The 15,613-nt window shown below is 42.2% G+C and overlaps 1 protein-coding gene across 2 annotated transcripts; it reads right to left on the reverse strand.

The window, feature by feature from the left end:
* Positions 1-11,336: 11,336 nt before the first annotated feature.
* Positions 11,337-15,605, reverse strand: LOC145444238 (uncharacterized). 2 transcript variants are annotated; one of them, XM_080322186.1, is made up of 6 exons: positions 14,878-15,605; positions 13,952-14,167; positions 13,575-13,724; positions 13,234-13,344; positions 13,111-13,165; positions 11,337-12,642 (listed from the first exon to the last, which is right to left on the reverse strand). In XM_080322186.1, the coding sequence occupies exons 1-6, from the start codon at positions 15,424-15,426 to the stop codon at positions 12,602-12,604; spliced, it is 1,122 nt and encodes a 373-aa protein (XP_080178312.1). In that variant the 5' UTR covers positions 15,427-15,605; the 3' UTR covers positions 11,337-12,601. The 2 variants fall into 2 exon arrangements, with proteins under 2 accessions (XP_080178312.1, XP_080178313.1); XM_080322187.1 differs by lacking the exons at positions 11,337-12,642; positions 13,111-13,165 and having other exon boundaries at positions 13,272-13,408.
* Between the last annotated feature and the right edge of the window lie 8 nt (positions 15,606-15,613).

Genomic DNA, 15,613 nt, shown 5'->3' on the forward strand with positions numbered 1-15,613 from the left:
GTTTTGACTTATGTGCAATTATTTCCCGTAAGCATACAGCCCATATAGAGCTGCAGCTCTACAGTTCTTCCCTTGTTGAGACGCACCCTCATTGGCGGTGGTAAAAGATAATTAGCGCCCCTCTTCTCGTTAAATAAAAAGATATTCAGAGGAGCAACTAATATGCAATGCAATAAAACATGGTTTCTGGTGTGGACGGCCCTATATAACTGAGTTGACGTTAGAAATTATATCAAGACGCCTGTACGCCTGAGGAATCCCGTTGGCCTGCTCGGACATTGCGTCTACCTGATCAAGTGTGATTATGATAAATCCCAGGTTCCTACCCTAACCTAACACTGACCCGCAGGCTCGAGTGGCACCATAAAAAGATGCCCAGGTGTCGCATCCTTCAGTTCGCTAGTAATTAGATAGCATTTCTCAAGTCCTCGTATAAGTAAATTCGCCTCGTTATTGTGTATGGTCCTCGTTATCGTGCACGGTCCTCTCAACGCAGCATCGGCGACGCTGGGCTAAAGTACATCACATTATCGTGACTCTATCGATATTATAGGGGTCCAACTGGTCATATCCTGATCGAGTAACTGGGACGCTGTCTGCCCTCCCCTTTCCACCCTTGATGCATCGTCGGGTAGCTATAGCTCATGTTCGGTTCTGTGTTAAAAGGCTGGGATTGAAGCGGTTTCCGTAATGTATAAACTCTCTCGATATACATTATTATTATATTCTTTATTCACAGTAAAACTGGTAGATACACACATATTCCGGGGAGCAACCTGCCCCCAAAGGAAAATGGCGAGATTGGAGTAAATTTTTAAAATTTCAGTAATACATTCAAATTGTTATTCCTATGCAATACACGGAGAAGTCAGATTACAGAATTGCAGCAGATGAAGAATTGGCAAGGGTTACAGAGCAGAGGTAGAGATGATTGAAGATGAAGAATCGAAATTACAGAAATTATGCTGTGATTCACAAGTGTAATTTTAGTCCAGTGGTGCATTCAAGGCCTTCCGAAGAATGTGCACAGTGCCCAATAATGTGATCTTTTGGATCATGTCGAATCGAACGTTACCCGGAATTTGTCGGATATGTCTCATGAGATTTTTGCTCACGACCCCTGTAGCGCCAATGACTATCGGTACAATGTTTATTTTGCATCGCCACATTTTCTCACATTCCATTTTGAGGTCTGCGTATTTAGAGTGTTTTTCTGATTCTTTTTGCAGTAGGTTGTGATCAGCTGGGACAGCCAGTTCAATGAATAAGCATTATCTTTTCTTTTTTAGTTTGACGATTATATCCGGGCGGTTGCTTCTGATTTCGCGGTCAGTTATCACTGGTACATCCCACAGAATTTTTACTTGTTCGTTTTCTGTCACTGGTGCTGGGCTGTAATCGTACCAATTTTTTGTCGAAGTGGTGATGTTAAAATGTTTGCATAATTCAAGATGAATGTAGTGACCAATCCTATTGTGTCTCCATGTGTATTCGGTAGCTGCAAGTGCACCACAGCCGGACATGAGATGTGCTACAGTTTCATTTTGGTTGTGGCACATTCTGCATTTGCCGTCCGTGTTTTGCTTCAGAATTCTTTTGCGATAGTATTTTATTATTATTATTATTATATATTATTCTACTAACGTCATGCATGTAACTATTGCAACGCCAGGGCGTTAAAAGTACAATATAGGCTAGGCGAGCCGATCTCAATTCAGTCTATTACACTCTCATTTAAAAACGCCACACGAATGCGATAAAAGGAAAGATACATTTTGACTAGACTTATAGGAAAAATAGGCAAGTTGTAATACTGTGTATGCGAATGTTCTAATTCTATAATTTGATCGATATTCTGGATTAAAAATTCGTATAAAATATGACGATTGCCGTTGTATTTAGCTACAATAGAGCCTTCAGCCTAACGTATAATGCATTATATACGACGCAAGCGTTGAGTTTTACTTTTGAGGCTGTTAATTGTTCAATGTCTTCACTCATAAGAATCTCTTGATCGAAGAAGCGAACACAGAAGTAATAAGTATCGCACGATCGTGTTACTGGCTGAAATGATATCGATGTATATTTCCAAGCAGTTTCGAGTTTTTCGACAATATAATTGAGTTCTTTTGCATTCAATCGTTGAAGGTGTAGAAGAAATGTAACAGAATAATTCGAAGTCTTCAAGTAATTTAGTTACACCCAATGATGTTTACTCAAAATAAAGTAATCCCCTTTTAGCCCCTGGCCTCCATATTCAACTACTGTGTAAGTTTCACAAGCGGTCACCCATTAGCTGAAGTTGGCAACCGGGCCGGTGTTTACGGTGAAAAATACTCAACTTATTTTGGAATGACTTATCCAGGTGATTGAATTGCGGTTTTGGGTTACAATTAAAGAATTCCGAGCGGTAGGAAATAGAAACGCGTTTGTTCGTGTTTCTTTATCCATTGCAACTTAGATGCCAAATATAATTACGCCTGACACTGGAAGCGATGGTTAAAAGCGATAAAAAAGGTGAAGTGTGAAATAAGTTTTTGTGATAAACACAGTCAGCGCAAAGACATCCAACCAGAAACTTTGTAGTTTTAATCCTGTTGCTAGTTCTTCAGATGCTCGGCGTTTACTGAAAGAACCTCCTTGACACGAAAAATTTTCCACATCGTATAGAACTCGGCAAGGTCACTGACCCTCCTAATGACAGCTATTAAAGAGAACCCCTTTTTGCCATTATATATTTACACTCGAAATTATCGGAAGAGCTGATACAACAATTGGAACAAGCGGCCAATACCTGGGCGACTCCACGCACTTCGCCGTTTACACCTCATAAACGGTGTCGAATTTCCTGCCACCATGCAGCGATGGTCAGTAACAAAGTACTTCTACATTTTTGAAGTACTCAAGAAGGTTTTGATTGTACTTTCGATATACTTAGCCAAGTTGGTTTTTTAGACTTCTTTCATTACTTCTATATGATGCAGTTTTTTAGGGAAACCTTTATTTTTACACTCTGGATTTGATAGGTAGAAGGTCGTTTCGGGGTATGTTTGCATCCTGCTTATGACTGAATATCCCCGGACGAAATCGTCTCTAAAACTCCACACATTGGTGGTGTGTTAGTTTATGTTAGACATAAAATCGTGAGAAGGTTGCTCTAAATTTTAACAAAAGTTGTAGTAAAAATTGGCATTCATGTTTTTTTTTATTATTAGGGTGTGAGATATCGAAAGATTCCGCTGTATAACTCAACAGTCTAAGATTTGCAGGATATCTGCTTGTTTCGTTTCTTTCTTCGCTATTGAATTGAACATGCGTACACTCTTCTGTTCTTTAGGTTTGAATCCTACATGACAGCATTTCGCTGTCAGCCCCAGCGGAACTATCAAATCTGGTACTTTCTCATTTCACGGACAGCCTGGCGAGACCGCAAAACATTTCATTTTGCCGGCACGCGGCAAGAAAATAACGTAATGCGGAACTAATTTTCCCCAGTAAGTCAAACAGAAAAACGATAATCCACAAAACAAGTCAAATACCACACCCCGAATTCCCGAGGCCTGCAAACTTGACCGAAGACATTGCAGCATAACTCAGTGTTGGTGACTTTAACAAAATCAATGGCCTGAAAAGGTGACCCAGGGAAAATGTAATTTTTGGGCGTCTGGGCGTCCGTGAAAAGGGAAAGGACCTCAAATTTAAACGATGGTGAACCAATAAGGCGATCTATTGAAATATTTTTCAGGTACTGTCGTGCTTGGCTGGAATTGTTGAACTTCTAGCAAGCCATACAGTGCGGCATAGTTATACCATTAAGAATCATTGATTCTCAAGCGCGGCCCTCAGATAGCCTTCTTGCGGCCCCCAAAATATATTAAGAAATTGATTTATGACAAGAATTAAAATTTCTATTTATAATATTCATAGTTATATTTGTCTTGCTTGGCTTGGCCTCTGTAGTTTTTAATTATAGAATTGCAGGAAAGTTGTGAGTATATAGACTGCTAACATTACGTCACTGCTGTTTCAGTGCAATGTGCCCTAACTTTCCAGTTGAACGAGCAGTAGCTATAGATATAGATAGGTATTGATAACTTTCAAAAACGAATGAAAATCCTGAAAAAATGGTAATTTTTTCCCACTTCGTGGTCGCTTGACTAAAAAAGAAAAAGGGGCTCAACTCCTGGAAAATACAGTTTTTCTTTTACGTTAACAGGTGGTTGACTGAAAAAAAAGGTCAACTTTCTGTCCAGCTCCCGAAATAGCCGCCGTAGCGTTCCTACAGTGCTGACTTAATTCATATCAGTCGAATTTGGCCCTATATGTAACCAAAATCCTCAAAAAAGAAGACATTTGGGCGTCCTCCAAGGACACTTTTAAAAAAATCAAAAAAAGAGGACAAATCATCTTAGAAGAGGACGTATGGTAACCGTATGATAACTAGATGTGCAACACGTGACTCACGGCTGAATACGCCGAGATGCATACTGCTTAGCCGGCTAAAAGCAGCATAATTGGTAGTCCTATAGTCAGGGCCGTAACTGCTGCAGCCCAAGCCCCCCAATTGAGGGGGGCCGAGCTCGAAGGGGCCCGAAATTATTTCGTGAATTATCATAAATTATAGAGTATTTTTTGACAATTTATGCAACTTTTTCACAAATTTTTCGCGCTCAGCGCGATTTCAAGTCGCCCCATATCTTGATTATTCGGTACTCTTCCCCAAGAAAAAATATGCAAGATTTATAGAAATGGGCATATCAGCCACGGCCATGACCGCACCACAACGCACCAAGACATATAAAGTAATAGGCCATATAACTTGTGACTCCAAGAAGTGTGTCAGAACGATCTGCAGCGAGAAAGCCTTGGCCGTAAAGGACTGCATTTATGCTGACCAAAAACTTCGAAATACGAAAAACTTCGTTATATATACAAAATACATATAGGTTTAGTTGTCCATATAGGCGCCTAAATGACTGGCGCCGAATGTTCTTGTCTTGGCAATCTGAACCTCACACGACAAATACCATCCCGCAGGAAAGAAAATTATAATTTTTGTCATAAATCGATTTCTTAAAATATTTTGGGGGCCGCAAGAAGGCTATCTGGTGCCACATGCGGCCCTCGGGGCCGCGCTTGGGAATCACTGTTTTGGGTTACGAAATACGTTACGACATTACCGAACGACATGAACTCTCGCAGTGGATCTTTTTCTGTATATCGACACTGTATATATGGGTCGCAAGAGTTTAGCAATAAATTTCCAAAATAAAAGTTACTTCAATAAAGTTCGGGAGATGTGATGAAAACTTCATGAAATGATCTTTGTGAATGCGAAAATGAGCATGAGCATGAGCACCTGGCGTCACGTGATGTCAGAATGCTAATTTAAACACGTCAATTTTTGCCTTCCCGCCTGTCTCTTGATGGAGTTATATAGTCAGAGTATCCACTTGGTGTCCGAGACTGGGGCGAAATGCCCTCTCGTTTCACAACTTACTGGTAAAATTCCAGGAGGCGAAACTAGTTTTCGACCTTAAGAGGCTCTAATTTGCGTGTGGTAAAAAAATCGTAATTCAAAAGAATTTTATCAAGAATGTTAAGAGTTCTGAAAAATTCTGATATGTCTCAAAACGTTCACTGGGTAGCACAATCGATGAACGTGAACCGAATGTTGATGGCACTTCTAACGTATCATGTGGATAGGCAAGCGACGAAAATCAAGGGGCATGCGCCAGTCGGCGAGGTAGAAGCGAAGGCGAGGTAGAAGCGAAGTCGATATGTCAAAGATGTAGTCCGGCAATATGGATTGCAGCCTTTGAAATTCATTAGGTATAGTTACGGCTACCTATGGTGCCAGCACATCACGAGTCAATTTCTGGCCATCCTCACTAGCATTGCTCGGACACCCCTGACTTGAACCGACCCCGTTGCGTAGATTATTGTTATTAATATTATAGAAAATCACTGGCGATTACCACCCCAGCAAGAGGTCTGGTGCGACACATGCAAGGTTTGTAGTGAGCGACTGATTCGTCATTTCAGAGATTAAATCAGGAGTCATACTTATCGAAATGTTGAATTATTCAGAGCTAAACTGTTAACTAAAAGGTCGTGAATGACACCAAACCCAATTCAATTCACACCAAGTTTTCTGAGTTCTAGTTAGTACCCTATGTAGGGTTTGCATTTAAAACAAATGGTTGTTTTGAACACTGCTTTGAACAAAGGCCTTAAAAAAAATGTGGTCATTTAAGTTGTACATTTGTTCCATAATTGTGTAAATACTTTCCAGAAAACATGTTATATGAGTCTACCGACGTACCCGATATAGTCGACGCATACGGTATGGGATGGTTGCAACCCTCGAAATAGTCGGCTCAACAGCTATAGGACGTAGATAGATATCATTGGTACGGAATGAATGTTTTGATGATGATAACAGCAGACCGTAAAATTGCTGCATAACGATGTATAGTCCTGGTTACAGATATTTTTGATCCGTATATGACAGGGGTTGGAAGCCTGTATTTCATCAAGAGAGCTATATCTACCCTATATTTTCAATTGTCAATGTTAATGTACTATGACGTCACAATCGAATATTCGTGACGTAATGGCATAAAAAAACAATAAAACACATGTTTTAAATGTATATCGCTTCAAATGCTATGGTTATGAGTATAACTGATCATAAATTTGGTTAATGTTCTAGATCGGCATGCAGTTGGCAATATCATCCATATGTATCCAGATGCAGAAACGACCGATTATATGAAAGTAGAATCAATACTGACAACTTCTATAGAAGTCAAGTATACTGCAGCGTATTAGCGATGTCTAAGGTAGGATGAAAGTAGGCCTATCTCTAATGGAAGTGTAAGCAATGGCTTTAAAATTCATTTGAAAGCAGTTCTGGGGATTTGGACCAATACATGTCTTTGTATGTATGCATCCAGCGGTAACTGCCGAAATTACCAAAATGTATCTAAATAAACGAAGCATGAACGTAATTTTGATTTATGATTTTTTTTTTCAAAACTATATGATAGACCATGTTTCTTTCATTTACTTAATATTCACTGCCGACATATTCTTGCAGATTTTGCATGACTTGACGATTTCGCAATTTTTCGGAGCTAACGACATCGGGCCCAGATGATGAAAGAGTTTTTCGACTAATTCATTCTCCGAGAATCGCATTTATTCCAAATGCACCGCATACGCACTTCGTCTCAAGAAATGCCGAGTTTATGCTCCAACTTCATTGCTTATGCATTATATGTTTGAGTTACTCGGTGTAAAGGTATCTATCGCCGACACAAGTCGCAAAAATGAGTAGCTATTTAGTGCGATCGGGCTCGGTTATCTAGAATGAAAATTAATATTGCATGATTGTCTATGTAATTACTTTTTAAAACTTGCTGGAAGCTGACGCTCCTAGTGTACATGTTGTGAGTAATCGTCATGATCTTGACAGTTGGGTCTAAATATTATAGCTTCTGGAGAATCGCTGATGACTTTTTGTGTAAAGAATTTCATGAAGTTATGCAAAGCTAATGGGAATTGCCGCCGATGAGTATAGTAAACTAGCTAAGTCACATGCTGATATTTTTACGGAATTTGGGTAGAGTCGCTTATGCGGATGTATATTTTAGAAAGTGGAAGAACTAGACTATATATAGATCGGTGCGTGATACAATTGAACAACATATAAGGCCAGGTGCTGCGTAATGCGGGCGTGTTGTTTCAAACCGCTGAACTATGATTATTGTCATTTCTATAGGGTACCGCTACCGGGTACCGCGTACTATAGGGTACCGCTCTGTGGCGGTGTGACCAGAATACTGATTTGTGACCGTCCATGCCTCATATTTCTGTGTCGTGGCCTGGTATTTGGTCAGGAGGCATGATTCTGTTCTGCAACCTGACATTTGGCAAAATTCTGTTCTTCGGCTTCTAGTTAGGTCTGTCCAATGATGTGGTCGAAATTTTAATTTTCATTTGAAGCCTGTCATTTCTGCAAATGTTGCAAATGTTGTTATTGGGCCTCGTATTAGCCAGCATTATATCCCCAGCATCTCATTTGATCGGAATTTTGATTTGCGACCTCTCGTTTCTCAAAATCGTTGTCATTTTGTAACGCTACGTGTCGTCGGCTCTCATCAGATCAAAATTCAGATTCCTTTACATCTCATTTATCGAAATTCCATTCTATGGCCCATTATTTAGTCAGAATTCCGATATGTAGCCTCTCAGTTCTCCAAATTCTAAAATGTGGCATCTCATTAAGCCAGAATACTGATTTATGGCCTCTTAGTTTTCAAAATTATGTATTGGCATCTCATTTGAAAAGGATTTCGTTTCGCGGCCTCTCATTTGATCGAATTCTTATTTGTGGCCCTCAGTTCATAAAACTGCGCTCTGTGACCTCTAATTTCTTAACATCCTGCTCTTTGGCCTGTTGTTTCTCAAAATTATGTAACTCTTCCTCTCAATTCGCCAGGCTTAGCTTATCTGGGCCTGCAGGTGCAGGGGTCACCAACCTTTTTAAAACCATAAGCTACTTTTTGGGTCTTGCGAAGGACTACCAGTTACTCTCCCCATTTACCCACGACAGGTTGGGTTTTTTCAATCAGAGCACTGGGTAGCGTTACTTATTACCAAGATACCATAGCTCTCTTCGGGACTCACCAGCGTCTCCGTGGTCAGTTCAGTTGTCGCACTGCGTCCCAAAGCGCCAATTTCCGCGTCGAGGCTTAGGAATATTAACTAGTTCCTGCGGCCAGACGTAAAGCCAGTGACATGTGGTGCGGTTCATGGCTGGTGAGGCACTGACCCCCCTTCGACACACACAACGCGCACGTAAAGTACCTCATAAAGATACTCAAGTATGTGAATAACAACATCAGCAAGAGAATAATGCACGTCGACCAGAGCATTTTTTCTGCACCTTGTTAGCCGTGACAATTCTACATTCAACAATAATTTTTTTTTTCTTCAGTGAAATATTCAGTTATTTTAATTGATTTAATACAGATTGCTCAACGAAAAGGATGAAAGGAAAACCAAAAAATATCTCATTTGGCTCTAATTTCGGTTTTCTATTGTCCTTGCCCGTCCAATCCAATGTATCAGCAAAACTAAATATGTCATTCACTAACACCAAACTATAATGGTTGAAAATATCTTCAGGCTGTGGAAAATCAGGGTTAGCCTATAGCAGGGGTCACCAACACGCGGCCCACGAGCCGCATGCGGCCCGCGAGGTCATATTTTGCGGCCCGTGACCTGATTTGAAATTTCGGATGAACGCTTGGTAAAGTATTCTGAAATGCTGATATCGATTTCAGTTCAAACATATTGTTGTTGTTGTTCAAAGCAAGCTATTCTCCCGTGCCCAATATTACTGTTCCTCACTAACTGATAAGAACCACTACAAGACCGAGTCGCTTGGAAAACGACTTCGGGCTCTCCAAAAGATCAAGCTTTACGAGGAGATAGATTTCCAGCAAGAACCGTGTCTAGGCCGTCTGCAGCCAATCTGCGACAGTAAAAGAAGGAAAATTGTGCGGCCGTCGACACTTGATTCGATTAGGATGTGTTGGCGGTGGTCAATGCGCAAATTGAATTTACGAGTTGACTCCCTAATTGTTGATAGATTTGAATTATTCTTGAACTTTTCTCCGCGCTGCGCGCAGTTCAATACGTGTTGGTTTTCGATTTTAATATAGTAGTGTAGATTATTATTTGATAAAGATAGATGAAACTATACTGATAATTTTGACGAAATTTCTCATGGTTATGAAAAATTTTCGCGCCTCGCGCGTCTACAAAACGAATCACTTCGGTTATTCATCACATAACTACTCTCGATTTCGGTGCGCATAGTAAGCCGATATGAGTAAATAGATTTGTCTGGAGTTCATCGGCAATGGACAATGGCCATTAAACTGCATTGCTTATTCTTATCGCGATATTGAAGTCATGCGGCCCGCGGCCTCAACGAATTTTGAAAAGTGGCCCGCGACCCATTTTGAGTTGGCGACCCCTGGCCTATAGGATAATGATTGCAGATGCAGAACTATTTAGAATAAGATTGCAAATATATAAAACCTAAAAGGTTATATAGCTTATTGAGTTGGCGACCTGTTTCTTATCACATTAGCCATCTTCACACGCAGGCTATCCAGGCCCCTATTCTCGCCATCTGATCTGCGTATAAGCGGTGCCATACAAAAGCCTGGGAGTGGACCGTGCTACAAGTCGGCAGATATGGAATCATAGCTTAATATCGACCTGGTGTAAATGACTATTGCAGTCGAAACCTCAGTAAACGCCACAAACAACGACAACCCAGGCTATTTAAGTAGCTATCACATACCACAATTTAAGGCAGGTATGGATGGAAAATACATAACAGCTACATCAGTAGAGTAATGTACTTGCTCCACATTACGCATTGCCGTCGCTACTATACAATTCATACAGCAGTATCGGTTTCCGAAATTGATAGCGCGTTGCACAGCATGTGCTGCGATTGTACGATTGTTAGGAAATAGTGAGTGAGGCAGATTCGATTGTGCGTCACCTGGCTATTGTTTCTCTACCTTGGCATTGTACGTAATAAAGTCGGATTTCACGTTCCATGGCAATTTTGAGGGAGTTCAAGTGCTCTATGATTGTTAATATTATGATTTTCGGAATCGGTGGGACAATAGCATTTGAATACCAGTTATTATGAAGTCGGACTTGTCTATGATGAACTGCATTGTCGCATGTGAGGCAAGACCCGCCCGTGCCTCACCTGTGCCTAATCTCTCGTTTCACGCTGTCATAAATTTCTATTCAAACACATCTGGTAATTTCCAAGGTAACGTTGTGAAAAATAGCAAAAGCAAAAGCGCGCCGCTTGGTCGGGACTCGGGAACCTGTTCTTCGACATGACAGGCGACCATTTCAAACAACGGTCAACAACGACGATGCTATCGACACCTGGCTCGGGAAAGCCTCTCTTCTCCGTATGACGTTGCAAAATTGTTCCCGGACTTACGACACTTGAGCATGTGAGCTGTGGATCAAAGTCGGGCTCAACTTCGGGGTTAGGGATAGCTTTGAAATAATAAAGCCACATGTTCGACTATCGCATGCCGGAGTGATCAACTCTCTCAAATGCTTTTGCAGCTGTTGAAAATACCAAGACATTGGTGGGGGGGGGGGGGGGGGGGATGGCTCAGACACCCTCATGATCTAGCAGCCGCTCCGACAACATTACCAGCATATCTTCGCCATGGCAGACCAAGTCACACTGTCACACAGACTACGTCACACTGTACTTTCTTTTACAAGTCGAAATATACTTTATTACGCAGCACGGCGCGCGAACACGAAAATTACAAAAAAGCGTCTCAGATAGAGCATCTTCAGTTCAATACAACATACAACGGAAAACCCGGCACAATGATAAAGAAGGCACAGTGAGGAATTTGCTTGCCGACGAGACAAGTGGCCTCGCAAGTATTTTTAGTTGGGGTAACAATATCGCTTTCATCCTAAATGGCACTAAAGTGCCTCCCAAATCGTAGCGATGCGAAAATTAATGAACTTTGGTAGCTCGAAAATATGGTCCGTGAACGTATCGCCGCTGTGGAATCAGAGTAGCTTATGTCCATTTTTGACATTTGAGACAATCAAGTTTTGTAAAATTTTATTTATGTTTTGTTCATTTGTTCAAATGATAACTTTATAAAAACTTGATTTTCTCTGAATGTGAAAAACAGGCATAACCTACTCTGATTACTCGGCGGCATGTGAGCATGTGACACTTGCGCATGTGCGTTAAAGTTAGGGTCACGTTAGGGTTAGTTTTGGGTTTATGAAGTCGCATGCTCAACTGTCGTTCTGCATTGTCGCTGCAAGGGGCAGTACCAAAGACAACACGCAATTTAATCAAAAAAGCACAGTCGCATAAAAAGGAACCAACTCTTCAAGATATAGCCAAAATAAGTGAACAGAATCGAATTTTATCGAGCGGATCGTCGACTCGCGTACGCGGTGGCGATAAATTAGCAGCAATTATCAGGAAATCGGGTAATCAGCAAAACCCCGCTATATGAAGACTCGCCGATCTTATCAAAGGGTATGATACAGCTGCGAAAAACTCAAAACAGTGATAGTACTTTTTTGGTACAAACGACAAACAGAGCTCGATGACCCAAAAAAAAATCGGTTACACACAATAAATATAGTTAGAAGCATCATTATTGCTTGTCAAGTACGAACGGGAACGAAAAAAAATAACGCGAGAGATAATAATAATAAATCTTCGAAAATCGATTACAGTAGCATAAAAATTCAAAGTCGCGAAATACGAACGATATGACAAAATTTAAGAGGATATGATTGTAAAAAATAAGCAAGGGTTCGATCCCCAATGTACCCCGCGATGAATTCCTTGGAGAAGGAAAACGACCGTCTTTGAGAGCGACCTCCGTCTCGATTTGATAGCATGCTCCTTTGCATAGATATCCAAAGGTGGTCAGAATTTATAGAGCGGCGATTGTGGATCTAACGAAACTGTCGATACCAAATGGCCGCGCCGCTAATCCAATTCTCCTTCGTCTCGGTCGTGCTTGTAACCGCCTGTCAAGAGAGACATCGCCGGTTAGTGGCAAAGAAAACTCTCTCTACGAATTCCCCTCAGAAAATGAGACACTGAGACAGCCATTTAACAATACACAGAGTTTGTCAGTAGCGAAGTAATTCTACGTTTTCAGAGTATTCAAGTGGACAACGAGAAAATGTTGAGCCTGTCCAAATTAGATTAGAATTAGTTTTCCAGCATTTCGTTCAAATTAGTATTTCAGGCAAAGCTACGAACTTTTTACAATTTGAATTTCGAAAAGTGGAGAGCTGTTATGGAGTAAGTTTGAGTCTCTTTTACGACTGAAATTGTCATAAGAATCCAAGTGAAAGCAACCTGCAAACATTACTGTTAGAAAGGATACAAGTACTCCGTTACTGATGACCTCTGGGTATGACCCACGCCAGCTGCCCAATCATCGGCAAACATGGAAATCTAGCAAAAGCGCAGGCTCTACAGACACTCACCTTCTCCCCAGCCTCTGATCTCTTCCTTGGTCTCGTCATAGTTTTGCATGACGTTCTGCAAAATCGGAGAGACAAAAATGTAAAACCCCACGCACACGTTACGTCGCGGCGTCAGACACTTACCCGCCATCCCCCGGCGCTGACAGCGATATGATTGATGACCGACGTCAGGAAATTCCCCACGGTGGGCTGCATGGCTTGCACGGCGGCGATCAGATCGAAAATGACGGCAATCTGAAACGACATTCGTTTTGTAGTAACCGGCTCGCGGGCTGAAATATTACAGCCATAGAGTCGTCTGAAATTTAAAGAACAATGTATTCTGTCAGCAAACCGGTAAAAGTGACGCAGTAAATCTTGGCTCAATTTGCTAGAGCAAAAAGCAATTTCCGAGACCACGCAAAATTACACGAAACAAAAGTAGAAAATGAAGTTTGTAGTTTCAAGAATTAAATTTCGCGTACCTCCACAACGTCTCTGTGTTGGTGCCTGTTCACGTGGTCGTACGCTCTCGAGATCGCCGTACGAAACAGTCGTCGAAGATTCACCTCCGTCGTTCTCGCGGCGTACTCCACGAAGAACTTGCTCAGCTCGATGGTCTGCTCTTGGGCGTTCTGCGAAAAACGGGACACGTCGAATCAAAAGCGTTCGCCAGAAAAACCATCGACTGGGGGTTCGCCATCGAAATGTGCCTAAAAACTGTTCAGTAGCTTAACTGTGAAATTTATAAACTGATGTGTACACTGAAATATTTAAAAAAATGAAACTGATAAAATAAGGACACTGTAGTTTTATCAGACACGGTCCATCTTAGAAATGCGGACATTACGGCAACTCTTACCAGTGTGTCGCCCTTTTTGCGCAGCGTGGCGACAATCTCTTGGACCAGTTTGTCTTCCTCCGTGTCAGTCAGATCGACCTGGCCGCCTACGGCGCCTTCGTCGCTATCGCTGCTTACGTTGTCCAGCTCGTCGTACGCGGGGACCGCGGGCTCGGTGGCGGCCCTTCCGCGCGGACGCAGCGGTGCCTGCGCCACTTCTTCTTCCGCGTTTCCAGTCTGGAAAATACCGTAAGATTTAAAAACCGCGATCAAAGAGCTGGAGCTATTGAGAAAACAGTGGAGGGAGACTGCTTAGTTTGTGGTTCGAGCATCGGCTGTAGCAAGATTAGAAGTAAAATGCAAGCAGAATTGGAAGTACTTTAAACTCATAACCGCTCCAGCAAGTAGCGTCAAATAAAGATGACTAGAGCCAGGGCTGGGCAAAGTAGAGTACCTGAATGATTCGATCTGAATTGAGTGTTAGGTTTCGATTCGAGTATTCAAGCATAACTCAGTATGACGCCGTAACAGTATGTATATGCAGACAGTTGAAATATCTACCTTTTATGCGATCACATAGAAAGGAACACCAGTTCCCCACTACACATAATGACAATTTGGTATTTTTTTCGACAGTATACCTATGTCATCGCACTTTGTGCCTATGCACTAACGCTCGTGGCTCTGCGCTATGTGTTACGCATGCTGCGTTACGACCAATCGAGGCTTACAGCATCTCACATTGGAAAATTGTATCGAAACTATAATACTTGTTGACAGATGAAATTTTAGTGGCAAAGACCGTATAATATCAGTACTCGATAAAAAATCGCCTCTCACTGCACGACTGGAACCATTACAATACTATTCATTCCAGATTCGAGTACTTAAATCATTGTGCTCAGACCTATACTGATAGGTTGAAAACCTCTCACAAAAACACTCACCACAGTGTGCCTTGGCGTTTCTTTCTCCTCGTCCTCTCGCCACGCGTCCGCGAAATCCACGTCATCCTCACCATCTCCGTCAAACGTGCCAGCGTCTGTCTGCACCACCTGGTACGTGTCCACACTGTTATGTCTCTCCGTCACGCCTGTGGCAGAAACGGTCGTCACAATGTCCTCCTCGTGCCTTTCGTAGCGAACAATTCTCCGTTGAGGACCGTGCCCTCCGTCGGTCACCACTAAATTGCGGCGGTGCGCTCGTGCGCCACGCATGTCCGGCGAGGACGACTGACGCGGACTCGGGGCGGCGGCCACGCTCGACTTCAAAGATTTCGATATTTTCGAAGCAGCGCCATCTTTCTGGTGTCTTTCGTGGGTCAGTCGCGGATTCGTGCCGGGACGCTTCTCCTCTGCGACTCTTTGCGACCAGGACTCAATTTTTACGTCGGTCCTCTTGATCCTGCTCTGCAGCGGACTGTGCCCCGCTTCGTTCGCTCTGCCGGACCTTGTCTGCTTTGACGCTTCCATGTTGTAATACGTTTTCATAGACATGCTTGTTGCTTTCGCGGTGGGCGTTGATTTGCTTCGATTTACTCCGTGGTTCTGCCGAGATAAAAACCAACGTTACTAGGACGTTCAGCAAGGATTTGCTGCATCCTATATTCACATAGAAATAAACCCGAATATTTCCGGCTGACACTCGTCAGGGGTAATCGTCAGCAACTAGTCGCTATTTCAA

This window comes from Botryllus schlosseri, chromosome 8 (assembly GCF_051294905.1).
Source record: "Botryllus schlosseri isolate E-star chromosome 8, Bs_hap1, whole genome shotgun sequence".
In the NCBI taxonomy this organism is placed as follows: Eukaryota; Metazoa; Chordata; class Ascidiacea; order Stolidobranchia; family Styelidae; genus Botryllus; species Botryllus schlosseri.